The 18772-nt window shown below is 42.9% G+C and overlaps 1 protein-coding gene across 1 annotated transcript in view; it reads left to right on the top strand.

The window, feature by feature from the left end:
• Window positions 1-18772, top strand: part of rasa3 (RAS p21 protein activator 3) — a 52491-nt gene that overhangs the window by 13590 nt on the left and 20129 nt on the right. The window contains 4 exon segments of the mRNA XM_061226351.1: window positions 8096-8213; window positions 9834-9937; window positions 12557-12651; window positions 16833-16909. Of these exon segments, the coding sequence (XP_061082335.1) occupies window positions 8096-8213; window positions 9834-9937; window positions 12557-12651; window positions 16833-16909 (394 nt within the window).

Below are 18772 nucleotides of genomic sequence, written 5' to 3'. Positions count from 1 at the left end.
GGTGTAAGGAATTTTCTCTTGCCAAGAAAGAGGAAAAAACTAAGATTTTATGACTCATTACAAGACTAAACACTTGTTAAAACAAGACATATTTTCTGGAATCTGCTTATCAGTGATGGATGTTTTCCTAAAAAACTTAATTTATAAATACCTAAAAAAAACAAAAAAACAACTCATATTTCCACTTAGGAGTCTACTCAAAACCACATAGAGAGATACCTAGCAAAGTCCTAAGTATCTCTTTGGTGTAAGACTGAGTGAAATTCACATGGTTTGTAGCAAAGCCATGTAACATTGATAAATGCACTGCACTTGGTGTTGTGGATATGACCATGTGGCAATAGATTAAAATGTCCACAAATAACGTCCACAAAACAGTTTTTTTCTTTGGCCGAGTGGGAAGTAAAATGTGAACACTGCTCTACAGTGTTAGAAATAATTTGTTGAAAAAATACAACAGTATTTGCAGCATGAAGATATAAGAAAAGTAAAAAAGTTGTGTTCCACATTTTGTAGTGAATTTAATCACTATTGTCAGTTGGTTCTTTGATGCTGATGGACGAATGGTTCCCATCAGAAGACCAACAGAATCAGAAGCAGCGTTTCGCCTTCTGTGTTACACTGAGAAATATTCACATTGATCTAAAGCCCATTGTGGCATTTCCCTTAGTGTGCTGTTCCTAACTCTGAAGTTCAGAGTGAGAATATTGTTTCATCTGGAACAGAATCAAGTAGGATGTTCTCCACCTTCAGACCTAACAGGTTCAGGGTCAGAAATCCTGAGAGCACACAAAATCTGTGAAGTTATTGACTGAACCATGCTTTCTTTTTCATTTGTCAGTGTCAGTAATGGCAATGGAAATGCTATAAAATCCCATAATATACCTTTTGGAGTCAGAATACCTGTGCATGCCAGTGTTGACTGCCTTCACTTTCAATGTCCCGGCAAGAACCGTGATGAGTGTGAGGATATACCCTGGACCAATCCATCCTATGACCCAAGCAGCATTCACTCACACACTCACACCTACAGGCAAGTTACCGTCTCCTATTAGCCTGCTGCATGTCTGTGGACTGTGGGAGGACCTCGCAGCATCACACGCGGACACACAAAGAACATGCAAACTCCACACAGAAGTCCTTGGTCGGGATTCAAACTCACTGTCTTCTCGGTCTGAGGCGATATTCACAGCACCACTGTGTCAATCCTTGGCACATACAATCCATGTGTACAAATGTGTAATTTCGGTATTTTGCATAATTCATTCAGTACGTCCTTTGCTGAAGGGTACAGAGGCAGTGCCCCACCTGGGAATCAAACCAGCAACCATGCCCAGTTTAGTTCCCTCGCCATACCCTGCTGTGTATTCATGTACGTTCTCCACATCAGTCTTTTCCTGGACTTACTGTATGTACATTCTTAGAAAGAGGAGGGCTCTTAACTTTCTGCAGTTTTACTAATACTGATCAATGGAAAAAAGACACTGCTGTTTCTCTCTGTGCTCTGTCTGTGCAGTGTAAACCTCAGTTAAGCAGGGATGATGTCTGACTGAACAATCTCCAGTACAGCAGCCACCTCTTCTCTGCAGCACATTATAGCCCCTAGTTATAGCTTTCACCATACCTTACCATACAACACCTCAGCCCCTTCCTCTGTCCCAACAGATCACGTAACAGACTCCATGTCCCCTACAGATCACCGTAACACCCTTACAGATCACTGCAGCTCACCTTTGCGTCCTAAAGATCCCTCAAACTCACCTCTGCACAGCGAAATGTTCAGTGTTAAAACAACTCTTACTGGGTAGACTCACATGTACTCTGGTAGTGTTGAATCAATGATGGCTGACTTGTTTTGTCTGTCCCCTAAAGCTTTGTTATGACTCTCGTGTTGCTGGGAATGGCGCTGTGTCCCTGCGCGGTGGGGAGAGGGGGAAGCGGATGCTGAAGTCTGGCGGTTTCTCTTCCGTTGCTGTTGTTCAGCTGGAAGCTGTAGGTGTGAGTCTGCCCCGAGTCATGATGAGTAATCGTGGGAATGGCGCGCAGGATTGTCTGCAGAGTTTTGCCAAGATATGTAGCTGTGTTAGGCTTTGTGCAAGAATGGCATTCCACTATTGATCTCGGCCAATCAGAATGCTGCATACTGCAGGTGGTCAGTTATGTGGTATAAAGGGGTATTAACGTATTGTACTTTACAAAACTGTATGTGTTTACAAATTGTTTATAATTTGCTTAAATCCAGTGATACTGAGGCCTGTATCTATGTACACATGTGCACATGTATGAAGCAGGATTACAGTTAGCCCGATAACTGCGTTCAGTAAAACCCTGGAGCCTCCCAAATTTGGTACATGAACTGAGAAATAAAGAGCTTTACTGGGTTTTACTCAGAGCATTTAGCCATTAATTCAGTCATCCTACTTCATGATACAGGCCTGAGACCATGGCTGTTAGTTTACTTTTTCTTTAATGTACTTGCAGATACAGATAAGGTTATAAGGTTCACCTGTGTGCTCCAGAGAGGCGGTTTGTACAGGGTTACTGTGATATGAAACTGGAGTTGGCACAGTGGAAAAGCGTGTGTGTGACCTTTTTATGGAATGAGGAATGGGCATATTTCTGTTGGCACGAGCCTGCTGTAAATAAACAGTGCTGTGTAAATACGTTCTTTTTTGTTCCTTCACTCTGAGAAAGATTACAGAGTGTACAGGAGAACTGAGAAACATGACAACTGCCAGTTGAACATTCAATTTACATCATACTAAACCCTTGGATTCAGCAAAGTGCAGATTTCAACTGATTTCAAAATGCCTCATTATTGTGGAAATCATATTGGCACTTGTGATGCATTTCAGCAAGCTTGAACCAGGAAATACTTTAATTAATTGGCTGAAAAAGAAGCCTAACCTCTTCCCATGTTTAAGTGGTACTTTGCACTTACTTGGACAAATGTATTGTACATCCAGCTTTCCTGGAAACCCATCCAATGTCACTAACTGTCATATCAGTGTGCTGATAATGCCAAGAAATTGGATAGCTCCTTGTGCATTAATTCCACTACCGAAAATAATTGGTCACTGGAGAGTTAAGTGTGCAACTTTGTATTAAGAAAACTGACGAGTCCTCATAAATAAATAACGAAACATTCACTTTAAAATGTATCACCACATGATACATCTTTATGTTGCTCTGTATTTTTAAATACATTATATTGGCTTGATCTACATTGTATAGTGTGCATCACTTGCATGACCACTTTTAGATTAGATTTAGGTGTGTGTGTGGGGGGGTGTCTATTGTGTCTTTATACATATGTAATCTAAAGCAATGTGCTTCATAACATACTTAAGTCTGCTTAAGTAGCTCAGAGTAGAACCTTTTATGGCACAAAAAATTAAAGTCATACATTTATACTTAAAACATCACTGAGAAGTAATTGAAAGTATAAGTGTGATTATAGTGTGAGGTGCTGAAGAAGAATCAGTCAGTGTGAGGTAGTTTATTAGAATGGGTTAGTGTGTGGTGCTGTAGAAGAATCATTCAGTGTGGGGTAGTTTATTAGAATGGGTTAGTGTGTGGTGCTGTAGAAGAATCAGTCAGTGTGGGGTAGTTTATTAGAATGGGTTAGTGTGTGGTGCTGTAGAAGAATCAGTCAGTGTGGGGTAGTTTATTAGAATGGGTTAGTGTGTGGTGCTGTAGAAGAATCAGTCAGTGTGGGGTAGTTTATTAGAATGGGTTAGTGTGTGGTGCTGTAGAAGAATCAGTCAGTGTGGGGTAGTTTATTAGAATGGGTCAGTGTGTGGTGCTGTAGTATATTGTATGGGTGAATTGGTCAGTCTGGGGGTGCTGGTCAGATTTCCATCCTCTCACTTTATTTCCTGCACCAGTACCAGCCCCCCCCCTACATTTCCATGACAACTGCATTTGTACTCAGATTATCCTGTGGTTGCCTGGGTGACCTGCATGATGTAATCATGTCAGGATACTGGCGGTGACAGCAGGAAATGAAGGAGTCTCTCCCAGATTAAAGTCTGCATTCCTCTAATCCCCAATCAATGCAGATGGGCTATCACAATACTACACTGTGTTATATTATTAAATGGTGTTATGCAGCAATATAAATGAATGGCATGAATGGTCGTCGCACATTAGTGTGAGATAGTGTGGGTGTGTGAGAGCCGCATATGACAGGGCGTGAGTGACAGTGAACATGTTGTCTTGGTGAATGATACAGTAAGTCATATCTCAGACGGAGCTATTTTAAACCACAGCCCCCCGCTCCCAGACACACACACACACACCCACACACATACACACGCACACACACACCCACACACACACACACACACACACACACACACACACACACACAGTGCACTGTGGAGCTCACAAAGAGCTGATGCATTTAGAATATTAAGCACTCTCATGTTACTCACTCCGTGTCATATGTAGTACATTCAGTTTTCAGAATCAGCAGAACTATAAGTAATATTAAACAATTTACAAAACAGCCGAATAAGAGAGGTTGGTAAAAACACCCATTTATTCCTTGTGGTTTGATAATTGAATATTCAGTCATCAGTGAAGGCTATGGAGATTAATTCAGTCTGTAGCCCATCTCTACCTGCATCTCACAGTGCACCTTGACAGTGAATGATCCTAACATTGCCCACCTCTAGCTCTTGTGCTGGTTGTTATAATCATGTATGCATGGATGTCCCTTTGGCAGAAAGGGACATCCATCCATCCCCCCCCCCACTCATGATTTCCTATAACTTTTTCACATGGGTGTTAGGGTAAATTAAATTATAATTAAAAAAATGTTTTGTGTTTACTCAATTTCCCTTTGTCTAATTTTAGATTTTGTCTAAAGATCTAAAACCACAAATATGCTGATAGAGGAAATTGGGAAGGGGGGGGAGGGGGTGGGGCAAATACTTTTTCACAGTACTGTAAACTGTAATCCTGAGACACCAGACGGCTGTGTCTTATTATGACCACTGAACCCTGAATGCAGGGACTCTGCAACAGAAAGAGAGGAAGAGAAGACAGAAAGGGAAGGACAGACAGTGAGACAGCACTAAGGAGAGAGAGAGAGAGAGAGAGAGAGAGAGAGAGAGAGAGAGAGAGGGGAGAGATCTGTACTTGCTTGCCATCAGAGTGGAACAGACACACCCCTGATTTCACAATGAACCCTTTCACGGAAAGCAGAAGTGGCCCGATGTAGTTAAGTCACATTTTTAATCACAGAACCATAAAAATGCAGGAAGAACTGTTTTGTTCTCTGTGTTAAAAGAACCTGATGTGTCCATGTTGGCTCAAAGTGGCTCTCAGGAACGCTTACCTTTGACTGGAGGCGACCATGTGATGCGCACACTGCCAGAGGTCGTCTTCACTCCGTCCAAACATCTGGCAGTGCCAGCGAGGGCCCGAGGAGCAGTGCAGCCTGGGACAGAGGGGGTGAACAGGGGGAGGAAATACCCTTCCCAGACTTCAGCAGCGCAGTCCAAAGATACGCTTGGCCTCAGACTACACTCATGTGCTCCATTTGTGGGTGTCCATCAGTGTCCCCACACACACACACACACACACTCACACACACACACGCACGTACACACACTCACACACACACACACTCACACACACTGTATCTCTGGCACATCCAGGCCGTGTCTGAGAAGGTTCTTCTTGTATTTCTCTTCTCACATGTAATGCAACAATTGCTGGGGGATCCGGTGGCCATCTTGTGTTTCTGAGCAATAATGTTTAATTCTATATTCTAACGTTTTAAATTAGGTTCTTCGACGTGTATAGATTGTATAGATATTGTTGTTTTTTGTATTAGTTATTGTATTGTTGTACTCGGGGTATTCTAGCTTGGAAGTTGATGTATTCTTCAAGGGTTCCGATTTATATCTGCATGGTTACACTAGGACTCGGAACTGTACTGTCCTCTCAGGTCCTCTTCGCACTTGTACTTGTGTTTGATTGGCACTTCGTTGTACGTGGCTCTGGATAAGAGCGTCTGCTAAATGCCATGTAATGTAATGTAATGTGTGCACTCATTTACATCTCTAGCCTTATGTGCCCATTGCTGTTGCCAAAGGTTGTACACCTGCTGGGAAGTTGGCTGTAGGACCTCTTGAAGTTAAGATTCAAAGCCTGGCTTCAAATGAGTGTAAAAGGAGCCTAAATCTGCTCCAGATTGTGATACAGGGCTGTGGCCAAGGCCAGAAGTCAAAATGCAGAACCCTGTTCTGTTCTTTGTTGTGCTCGTTTCATTGGATCTATTGCTGTTGTGCTGTAGGTCATTTGTTGACATGTTGCAAGTTCTGTTGTGTTGAGGTCGTCTTTTATTTACAGGAAAACTTTAACAGCAGTACTTTTTTAAATGAAAGCCACTTTTGTAGCTTATCGAAGCTATTTTGGTTATTGTTATTATGATTATATCTCCTCACTGATTGTTTGCCTGATGTGATGTTCGTAGTAAGTGTGTGTGTGAGTGTGTTTGTGTGCATGTATGTAGGTTTTGTGTGTGTGTGTGTGTGTGTGTGTGTGCGCGCGCGTGTGGTCATGGAAAGAGAGGACTCTTGCATGTGCTTGTAAGTCAAAGTTAAGGACATATGTTCACTGAACACAGGCCAGAGAGAGAGAGAGCGGTGTTTCTGGTGATGAGCAGAAGGCAGTGCAGTGTTTGCTGATGCTAAGTTAATAAGGCGGAACGTGGAGCCCTGCTGTTTTGATGTCAATATTGTGACCCAACTGTAGGTTCTGTAGGGGTAGAATGAGGGTAATTCTGAGGGGGGGGGGGTGTTGATGGTGTTTACACAAACAGGTGGGTGGCATGGTATGGTTCCCCCGTACCACTTAGAGGAAACTCTAATTTGGAGCTGCCCCACACGGGAATAAACACAACAGCACTCGGTGCTGAAGTGCCCAACACAGTCTTTCTGGCTCAGTCCAGTCACTCCCAAAACAAACCATTTCACTCAGTTAATTTACAGTATTTATACAGACACAAACTCTGTTCTTGCTGCATGCGTGTGGCCTACAATGTCCGTTCCAAAAGAACAGAGTGAAGTCTTATTACTGAACAACCTGTACAAGCAGGCAGTATGCCCCCAGCCCCCCACCCCCCTCCCAAAACCGCAAGTGGGGACGTCCCCATCAGAACAGCAGAAGGCTGTAGGAGGGTGATGAAAGGCTGCTATCGCCCACTGTTCTGGAGCTCCAGATGATTCAGGGCTCTCTGTGCCTTACCTGTGGTTTTGGGCCTTCAGCAGACTCCAGGAATGAGTTGTCCTCACAATCTGGCCTGGTGAAGGTGAAGTCCACAGGATGTCCTGAGACAACAGTCCCACAATTCCACAGGATGTATACATCAGCTAAGGCACATTACTGCTACGCACGAGACATGATATGCATACTACACACAACAGCACACACACACATAGGCATGCACTCTGTATACACAATACACACATTACCACTGATAATAAAACTCATTAAACACACACAGTCCTGACCCCCTTCACACAATGTACATCGAGATGGATTCAGAGAGGATACAGAGAGATTCAGGGAGACTCTTCTGAAAATGGCATGTTTCTGTGAGATCTATTTCTATGCAGATTCTTGTATGTGTGTGCGAGTGCAGGGGAGCAGGAGCTAGGCCAAGATGGAAGCCTGGCTTACGGGTGAAAGGCTGCCCTTGTTTAAGCTGCTGTGGCTGGCTGCCCTTCTGCTCTGTGCTCTGGGTCACCAAAGCCGAACCTTTGACCTGCTGATTGGCTTATGTCATGAGTGGGGCAATGAGTGTGCTCCCTGATTTCCTGTCTCAGATGTTGCTCACCACTGCAAAAAAACAAAATAAATCTTAGTCTTATATTTAGACTTAAAAACCCATTTCTATTATTTGTATACTAAATAAGACACACATATTGCCAATGAGGTGATACAGTTTGTCTCATTTAAAGATTTGCCAATGGGATAATATTTTCTATTTGAGAAAAAAACTATTTTCATTAAGTCTCATTACAAGACTAAAACACTTGAGTCAACCTCCTAATCACTCTTCCACCCTCTCTCTCAAAAGGTGAAGCAAAAAATATTCCTCCATATCCTGGACCCAACAAAATGAGGGACTGCTACTGCACTGTCAACCTCGACCAGGAGGAGGTGTTCCGGACTAAGATCATCGAGAAGTCCCTGAGGTAAGCGAGCATCCTTTACTTCTGTCTGTCTGACCAGGCCACTGTTATTCTGTTAACACCTTTCTTCCCCGCAGCCCCCGCTGTAGTCAGGCAGTGTTATCCCTGGTGACTTTGTGTGACCACCTGGCTTTGTGTGATTGCTGGTGGTGACGCTTGGTGATATCAGGCTTACCAGGGTTGGAATCCATGCTCGGCCACCCTGCCAATACCACAGATCTGTTGAAACATTGCGTATGGCTACGCAACCCTGTTATAGGAACAATGTAACCTGCTTGGCTGTCATGAATGAAAAGTCTTATAGTTATGTTATAGAAAAGAAGCCACACTGGTAGGTGCCCTTGTCTGTGTGGGCTTAGCTTGTGAAACCAAGTGTGACCGGGTTGCCAGGACAGTCATAGTCAGTGTTAAATGGTAGTTCCTTCACAGTCAAAGTCGCTTAGTCTGTAGACAAGGGACAACATGGAGGGGGGTGGGGGTGTCAGGGCCATTTTAAAGGCATTGCCATTGATATTTGTTTTGCCCTGCATGCCCCCCCCCCATGTGTCTGGGGAAGAGGTCCAGCTTCCGCACTCTTTGTGGTAGATGATGGTGTGGTTTTGAGGGGGGGAGGGTATGGGGGATAGAGGGTTTTTTGTGTGAGCCTGGCACTCAGACACAGGGCTGTAGCTTTGCAGCTTCACTGGAAGAATCCAGAGTCAGTTCTGCTGGGGCTGAATTCCCTCCATTGTTCCATCTCGCATAGGAGGAGCCTGGCAATTAATCCCTGACCCCAGTCTGTTCCTCTATTCTCCTCATCTCTCTCAGTGTATACCAGCATACCAGCGTCTGTCCAGTATAGCACCCCCCCCCCCCCCTCAATGTATATGTGCCCACTCCTTTCCACCATCTCCACCAAAACGTCCCTCCGAGACCAGTTCATCGACCCTGGTTTTCTCACTAGAAACATGATATGTCCTTGAAGAAATGGAGTTCAGAGAAAGAAAGAAATAGAGTTGCCCCCTTTCTTTGTATTGTTACTATGATTGATTATTGTTGTTGTCACTATGTTTTGGCAATATGTATTTTGAAATATGTCATGCCAGTAAAGCAATTGAATGGATTGAATTGAGAGAAAGAGAGAATGTTCTATAGAAGCAGAGTGCAGCATGTTCTGATAGTTTGACTAAAAGATTTTAAAAATCTCATCAGCATAAAAGCAGAATATAACAACGTAAGGGATGCTGGTATGCATCGGGTAAGCAGGAGATAATAGCTTTCTTTTGAAAAGAAAATACACCTTGGCAATTCATTCCATCGTGACAGGCTGACGTACAATCAAAGTACAAAAGGTTTCAAAGGTGAAAGGTCCCTGAATGGGACACATTAAACTACATTAAACATGCGCGTTCTAAAGGGCAGTAACCGCATGTCCTCTGTGCGTGTGAATACCAGTAGAACGGTATGGAGTAGGAGTGGTGCTGTTTTCTGATAGCAAGGATGCTGCAATGGTCCATTGGGAAAACACACATAGATTTGCAAATAAGACTAGCGTCTTGTGTGCAAATGCAGCTAGAGGATGAATCAAGCTGTGTTTGTGTAACTGAAGTCCCTGTCTCTCCTTTACCCCGCCTTCTACAACAGTCCCTTCTACGGAGAAGACTTTTACTGTGAAATCCCCCGGAGTTTCCGCCATCTCTCCTTCTACCTCTTTGACAGGGACGTCTTCAGGAGGGACTCCAGCATTGGTAAGAATGGCCAAGCGATTGGCTTTCAGACGGATGACGGGTCTCTGATTACCAGTCATTCAAACGAGTGGGATTCCTTTGCGCACATGCAGCATTGGACAGACATAGATGACAGACAGACCTTAGCTCTTTGATGCAGGTGTTATTCTGATGATACATTGGCTCAGACGTTTGTTTTGAGAATGCTCACTACAAAAACCAGAAATATCTAATAACAAGTATTTTAGTTTTATATTGAGACTTATAATCTTATTTCTTGTCCTTTTTTTGCAAGAGATGTCAAGCAAACATTAACTAAAAACTAACAGCTAATATTTTCTACGAAAAAAGAAAGACTTAAGACTTATTACAAGACTAATTTACTTGTTAAGACTATTACTATTTGCAGTGCTGCGATTTATGAAACCCGGATATGTTCTCGCTGATTATAGCCACTTAATCTCTGGATTCTGTTTGTCAGCCTTCAGAATTACAGTGCTCTTCATTGTATTGGTGTTCAGTAAATAAATGACAAACATTGAGTAAGCTATGGCAGTAAAACATGGTAAGCTTGATTGTTTTAGATCTATATATGGGTTGAATGTAATAATTTATTGGCGTTACTTTACATGGGAGGTGCTGGCACTGCATGTTTCCTGACTGCGTTATGTATGGCCTGTGTTTCCCGTGTATCCGTGGGCTGTGCGGCTGGCTGGTGGACAGTATGACTGATGTGTGGCATGCGTGTTTCATGTATATACTCTTTATATGAGGGCTGTGTGTTTGATGCGTAGACTGTGAGGAACAGGCTGTACGTTTGAGGTTTAGAAGGCGTAGGCGGTGTGTGATCTGAGCTGTAGTCAGAATATATGGTCGAGAGGACTGATGAAGTTCAACCAGGTGATCAAACAGCCGATGTTGGGGGTCGGTGCGTCACAAAACAATGAAAACATCCTGTTGTTCGGCGGCTGTCGGTTAGCGGAAGTGTTGCTTTTACTGATACTGTAATGTCATGAAGGGTAGTGGAAGTTTCCTGAAGATGTTTGGAAAGGTGTCCAGGGGTTTTGAGGATATTTGAACTGAAAAATCATTTTTTATCAATAACCTTAATAGAAAGTTTTAATTTAGCTTTTTCTGCATAACCTACCATGTGTTAGTTCATTTGACTGATTCCCTCTGCTTGCTCTGGATAAGAGGAGACTTTAATACAATGTAATTATTTTTTTATGTATAAACATATTATCTGTATCCATCAAGCAAAATATAACAGTTTCTGTTCCACTAGAGTTTTCTTTCATTTGATATCATGTGTGTCCATCCTTCTGAAGGCAAAACATGTACAAAATAAATACATTCGAGAAAATGGCTAGTCAGTGCGATTAATGTTGTTTTTAACACAGCCCCAAAGGATTAAGTGTTTATCTGGTTAATCTGCAATATTTCAAACACAACGCGGCCACATAGTGTTGTCCCTCTGTCCGTCCATCTGTCCGTTTGCTCTGTAAGCCTGTCAGGAAGCCGGTGGACCGGAGATAAAGCTGGGTGCCCAGCGTGCAGTGACCACAGCGATGACTCAGCTGTGCCATCTGTCACTCACGCCAACAACCTCTCAGTCAGGGCGACGATAGACTGTTAAAGGCCTCTCAGAGTGTGTGTGTCTGTAGGGAGTGCTCTGGTGCCTCCCCTGTACTGCATTAGCAGTATATCTGCAGCAGGAGCTTCAAACACACCTGTGGTGTAAGGTTCACACACACACACACACACACACACACCAACAAACACAGAGAAAGATAAGAGAGAGACAAAGAGAAAGATAGAAAGAGACAGGGGGGAAGAGAAAAGGCAAAGAGAGAAACTGGCGTGTCGGGAGAGAGATAGAGTTGTAATGTGAGGTCTATCCATGCAGGGCTGTGGAGTTGTAACCCAAAAAAACAATGATAGCTGCTTTGAAGGTGGTGCAGGCCCTGTGTCTATACCTGCCCGCTGTCTTTCTTGCTGTGAATACATGCTGGTGTGGATTCCCTCTCTATGAGTGATCTCCTCTGAAAGCATTCACCTTCTGATCAGCTGGGCCCTCTGTACACTGAACTCTCCTAGCAACACATGCCATTCTCATAGAAGCACACTGCACTTACATAGCAGCACACTGCACTCTCATAAGAACACACGCACTGCACGATTAGTCAGTCTCAACACGACTTTAAATTTTAAGTATTTTTTTAAACACTTGTTTAAACTGACTTTTTTGTAGTGTGAGCTCATCTTCACACTGCAAAAAAGCCTGTCTTAAGTTTTAGTCTTGTAATGAGCTATTTTTTTAATCTAAAATATTTACTTGTTTTCAGTTACTTTTCGCAAGTGAATTTGTCTTATCCCATTGGAAAATCTTGAAATGTGCCAAACTGACCTCATTGTCAATCTTTTTGTCTTATTTAGTGAAAACGTTACAGAAATAAGACTAAGTCTTAATATGAGACAAAAATACTGTAGTTTAAGATTGACTTAATTTATGAGTATTTTTTGGAAGTGCATGTTGGTGGTGGGAGGCTTTCTGACTTGCTGTGCTGTGGTCCGGAGGCCAGAATGGAGTCTGCTGGGCCCAGGGGGTGGGTCTCATGAGCTGGTGTGTTCCCTCCCCAGGTAAGGTGGCGGTGAAGAAGGAGGATCTGCAGAAGTACCACGGTAAAGACACCTGGTTCCAGCTGCAGCACGTCAGCGCTGACTCAGAGGTGCAGGTACGGTCAGGTGCAGCTCTCTCTGTCCACTGCGGCAGGATGACGAACGGACCCACACTCCTCTCCTTTCCCGCTATCAGTTTGTTTCTTTCATCTTGCAGTTCATGTCTCTGTCTCTCTTTTCCTCTTCTCCTGTCCCTGTCGCTCCACCTCAACCTCCCTCCCTCTTTTTGATCCTCTCTCTCTCCCTCCCTCCCTCCCTCCCCATGCTGTCTATCCTGTGAAAATGTGGCCCGTGTGTTTGAGGTGGCCGGGCGGTGTGCGGTTCTCCGTTGCGGAGCGGAACGCACATCGGCGCTACCCCAAACAAACAGAGCGTGTGTTCAACACAAACAGCCCACAGGAGCGGCTGTGGGTCACAGACAGGAGGCAGGAGGCAGTTTCATCTTTATATACAGCTGTACAAAGGGGGGGTGAGTTCAGTGCCGCAGGGTCACATGACTAACCCCCCCAAGCTGCATCACCTCAATGTCACAGTTGGAAAACTTCTGCCCCAAAACTTCACACTTAATTTCTTCCATACCAAAAAACTGCTAAGTGAACCTTCACCTTGATCAACGCCTTCACAAACATTCACATTCTCACCTCATTCCGAAAACCACAAGAAATACACTCTCTGTTCATGTTCCAGATCTTATCCATTTCTGCTGGAGCTTTGAACTAAAATCTGAACCTGAAACCCCAAAAGGTGTATCCCCACTGACACCCCTAAGCGTTCTCTAACCTTCAAAATCTGATACTTTCACCCCACTGCCAAACCACAGAATCTCCCTTCATCTGTTACGATCTTAAAATCTAAACCCCTACAATCTTATCATAATCTCTTCTTCGTATCTTTAATATTATCTTTTTATGTAGCGCTTTGAGATTGTTCATTCAATGAAAAGTGCATAATAAATGTGATATATTATTATTATTATTATTATTACGCATCTTCCTCCCTGGCCATACCACTGAGCCCTCAATGATCAACCAACCACTCCAGTACTGGAAAAATTCATAAGTCATGTAATGAGACTGACAATCTCAAGAAGAAAATACTATCTTGTTTTTTGGTACTGTGTTCTTAAAAATTCTTTACGAGACTTCAAATCTTTAAAGTCTTAACGAGTCACAAATGAGTCAAAATGTATCAATTTTTTCCATATTTTGTGTTATTTAGCAAAAAAGTTATAGGAATAGTGAAGAGTGATTCAGTGACACAAACTCGGCAGTTGATTGCACCACAGACACCAACACATTCTAAAGATTCATGACATTTTAGGCATGTAGCAGATGCTTTTAACCAGCGCTAAAAGCATCTGCCACAGCTGTGTCCACAGCTTATATTCCTTCAACATACAATCAATTCATAGAGATGGATATTTTACTGAGGAAATTCCAATGAAGAACCTTTATTCAAGGGTACCATGGAAGTGCTCCATATGGGAAGTCAGACAGACCCAGTTCCCTAACCTTCATGCTCCACCACCACCGTGGGGAAATAAATGGGCCAAAGGATACGTTTGTGCGTTAGATTAAAGAAGCCACTCTGTCTTTCTCCACAAAGGACGCATTGTTGCGCGAGTCTCTTTCCTGTCGTGCGAGCGAGTGAATGAGAGAGGGCACGCCATTGGCCCAGAGTGCCATTTGCATATCGATGATGTTGGTGGGAGCTGGACAGTGTGGCTGTGTTCCGGAATCCTCCGCAGCTGCACTATTCTCTCCCAGGCAGAGCACAAGCAAACCACTCCTGGTTATTACCTCCCACAACTGTGGAGAACACAGATCCCTCTTTCTCCGCTTCACACTCTCACCAGCACACAAGGACGCAGATGCCGACACACACACAGTACTCACAGGCTTTCACACGCACGCACACACACATACACACACACACGCACAGGCATAGACATTTATCCCATGGCAAAACATATGGGTTTTTGTTCCTCCCTATGCTATCTGATATTGTAGCTTCACTGTCATAGTGAATAAAAAAACGTATTTTAATAGAAAATACAGACTCCATAATGTTTGGGACAAAGACCCATAATTTATTTATTTGCCTTAATTTGAGATTCATAATAATAAAACACATGGTTAAAGTGCACATTGTCAGGTTTTAATGAAGGTGTTTTCATACATATTGGTTTCACCATGTAGAAATTACAGCAGTGTAATGTGTGGGGCGCAGCAATCTTATTTTATGTAAATTAAATGTCATGTTTAGTATTTTGTTGCATATCCTTTGCATGCCATGACTTCCTGGTGTTTGTGGCCTATCAACATCATCAGAGTCTGGATATATTATTTTCAGGTTGTCCTACTAGTGATTAAAACTGCAAATTGCAATTTGCATTTTAATCTCTATGGGAATTGTTGAGTGGGACTAGATTCAGCTGTAAATTATGCTGATGCAGCATGGAACACATTTGTTGGCTAAGTGGCTTTAAGTCATCAAGGGTCCAAGGTATCAAATGAGCCTCAAACCACCTCCTGAATATTTTTTCCATTGAGTTCAACGGGGAAATTTGTCTAGAGAAACAATTATTATTGTATCTACTGCTTATGTGGCTTGTGGTTTTAGATTCGGATGTTGTTGATAGGTCACAGGAAGTCATGGTATGCAAAGGATATGCAACAAAATACTAAACATGACTACTTTCATTTACATAACATTGCTATGTTCCAAACGTTATGGTGGGGGGACTATTTTATTTTATTTACAAACACTGCTGTAATTTCAACATGGTGAAACAAAAATGTATAAAAATGCCCTTAATTAAAATCTGACAATGTGCAATTTAAAACTACATGTCATTTTTTATTACAAATCTCGAATTGTGGAGTCCAGAGGCAAATACATCATTTTTTATACTTGGGCACAATACTGCACATCATAGTTTTCCAATAATAATAATTCCTTACATGTATGGAGCATTTTACTTGAAACTTACTTTTTACAATCATGAAGGGGAAACTTCCCTCAACCACCACCAATGTGTAGTACTCACACCACACCACACATCAACTGTTGTAGCGAGAGGGAGAGAACTGTTTTTTGCCAAATAAACTGGGGGATGATTTGGTGGCAGATTGTGAAAGCCATGTTGGCCAGGACACCAGGGAACCCCCTACTCCTGTGCATCATGGGATCTTTAGTGTCAACAATGAGTCACAACTTTGGTTAAATGTCTCAATCCGATCTCCTACAGTACAGTGTGCCGATAAGTACGGTGGGTCATATTTGCCCAGAGGGAAAATCACCCCCTACTGGCCCACCAACACCACTTACTGCAGCAACTTAGTTTTTCCAAGGTCTCACATCCAAGTACTCACCAAGCCCACGCCTGCTTAAGTTCAGCCATTCAGCAGGAGCATACATGGTGGTATGGCTGCTGGCAAATACAAGTGTAAGTACCCTGCTGTAAAATCCAGCTATGTCAGTTGACCAGTTTGAAAATTGAGCTTGTCAAGCTGGCTTTATGCTGGTCTAGCTGGGTATGAGCTGGTCAACCAGCATGACCAAGCTGGTCATATCGCTGGTCTAGCTGGGTATGAACTGGTCAACCAGCCATTGCTGGTAGCTTGTCTGAACACATCAAACCATGTCAAGCTGGGAGCTGGTCTGAACTTCAGCTGTTTTTTCAGCAGGGCTGGAAGCAGCAAATGTGCCACTGTCAGATATACTCTGTCAGCCTGCTCCGTGCAGAGTTGAGGTTCCACCCACGCTGGCTCATAGGAGAGTGTGGGTGGTTTGAATTGCAGTGCATAGCTGCGTGAGCACAGGTGTGTGTGTGTGTATGAGAAGCGGATTGCTAATATGACGGCAGACTTAGTAAGACGTCGAACAGACAGATTAACCTCTGAGGAGGTGCTCATTTGCAAGTCCGTAAAAATAGTCTGAACTGTATAAGCAAAAATGTTACTTTTATTATTCCATTTAGACTTTTAGTTCTCTTTAAAATCATTTCATTCAGTTATGGAGCAACGGTTGAAATCACTGGGGGCTTAATGGGGTAAAGTATGGAAATCTGGTCACTGTAAAAAATGTACACTAACACACGCTCTGCTGTCTTAAGATGAGGTGCCTTGTTGCCCTGGTTTTTCAGTGGGTGCAGATGCTGCACTGCATTGCTGATGGGGGAAGGGGGGGGGTCTCCATGGTGGTAACCATGGTAACCCTGCTTTCTCCTCCACAGGGGAAGGTACACCTGGAAATGCGTCTGAGTGAGGTCATCACAGACAGCGGTGCCATCTGCCACAAGCTGGCCACACGGTGAGTCTCATCTAATTTAGACCATGTACCTCATGGGCTGACCAATCACATATCACACTCTTCATCTCATTGATGGCCAAATATCACACTCACCATTTGATGGCCAATCATGTGGCTCACTCTCCATCTGGTGGTTGATCAAATCGGGGGTTTTCCTATTTACCAATAACATTGCTTTGTGTTTCGATGAGTTCTCAAATATTGGGAGTTTATTACTTGTAATCCCAGAGGAAGTCTGTTCTGTATTATCGAGAGAGAGAGAGGTTGGGCATGCAGGCTTTTGTGCTCATAGTGAAAGAAGAGATTTGGAGGATAATCTGTTTTTTCCTGTCTGATTCCACTCTATCTGCTCTGTTTACATTTCCCTAGTGTTGTTGAGCTGCCCCCTAGATTCTAACTGAAAAGCTTACCACAGCGTGTGCAGTGCTTTACACACTGGACCTTGTCTTCTGTGTTGCAATAGCAGTAGTCTCTCTCAGCCTCTGCATCTGCTATCAGGTACATTTGTGCAGGGCCCCTAATTCTGTAGATTCTACTCCCATGTGGGGTGCCACCATTGCATTGTGTCCTTGGGGAATGGACTTAATTGCTTCAGTAAATATATTGTGGTGTAAATGGATTGTATGTAAAAGCAAGTAATCTGTGTAAGTGGCTAGAGGTAAGAGTGTCTCTGCTAGGCCTCTGATGTAATGCTTCCTCTATATTTGCATGCAACCCTGCTAGGGCTGCTCTGTCTATCCGCGGTACACTTATTGAATGTGCAATGTGTCAGTGCTACTTTCAGTTTGAACAGTGTCGAAATATAATGGTCCACCGCAAAAATGTCTTAACAAGTATTTTACGCCTGCAATAATACTTAATATCTTTTATCTCTCAAGTAGAATATAGTATCTTGTTTTATGTTACTAATTATAACCAAAAAATAAGCAACAGTAGATACTTATTTCTGATACTAAATTGGGTGAGAAAAGTTCACCAGTCAAAATAAGATAATATTTTCTACTTGAGAGAAAAAAATAAGAACTTAAATAAGAAGTCAAATTACAAGAATAAAAAGCTTGTTAAGCCATTTTTGTACACACTGAAACCACAAAAAGGATAGAGCATCTTAAGCTTTATCAGCAGAGCCCATGCCATCCATAAGAAATTTGCTTCCGTCCCCAAACATTATTTTTTTCCGTCTTATCCTGTTAAATGTTTTTGTTTTACCGTGTAGAAATATGGGCTGATGGACATATGGATGCTAGCTAGCTGGTTGTTTACAGTATGTGTTGATTGATTCCACTTGATTCCAGCCTTTGTAAATAGGCTAACTGCATAAAGGCATCTGCTAAATGCATAAATTAAATGGACCATCTGTCTATATGTTTATAACCGCTCCTAATTCCGATCGTTAATGAATTGGAAAGCTTGTATCTTCTGTTCAGACATATCACTTGTGTTAATCGGGGACAGCTCACTTCAGCACAGAATGTTTCCATCTGTATTTCTCACCTCTAAACAAGCAACATGCCACAAGTGAACCAGAAGAAAGACTTGAAAGACACTTCCACTTAGACATTCGCCCCCCTGTGTTGGACAACACTAAGGCTGTACAGTCCTCGCTCTATTTTCTATCATTGCTACACAGTCCTGTAATCCTCTGTTGCAACATGCTGCCCCACAGTCCTCTGCTGCAAAACCCTGTCCCACAATCCTCTGCCCCTGTGTTCTTCACATAATCACCACCAATCATCTCCGCTGGATTAGTGATATTTATTCACACTGCACAGCCCATGGGTGAGACCTGTGTGGTGGAACTATGCATATTTTTTTGTTTTGAGCTGAATTCCAGTTTACTACAGTGAAATCAAAGGGACATTA

This window comes from Conger conger, chromosome 17 (genome assembly GCF_963514075.1).
Source record: "Conger conger chromosome 17, fConCon1.1, whole genome shotgun sequence".
Taxonomy (NCBI): domain Eukaryota; kingdom Metazoa; phylum Chordata; class Actinopteri; order Anguilliformes; family Congridae; genus Conger; species Conger conger.
This window is presented reverse-complemented; position numbering and strand designations above follow the sequence as displayed.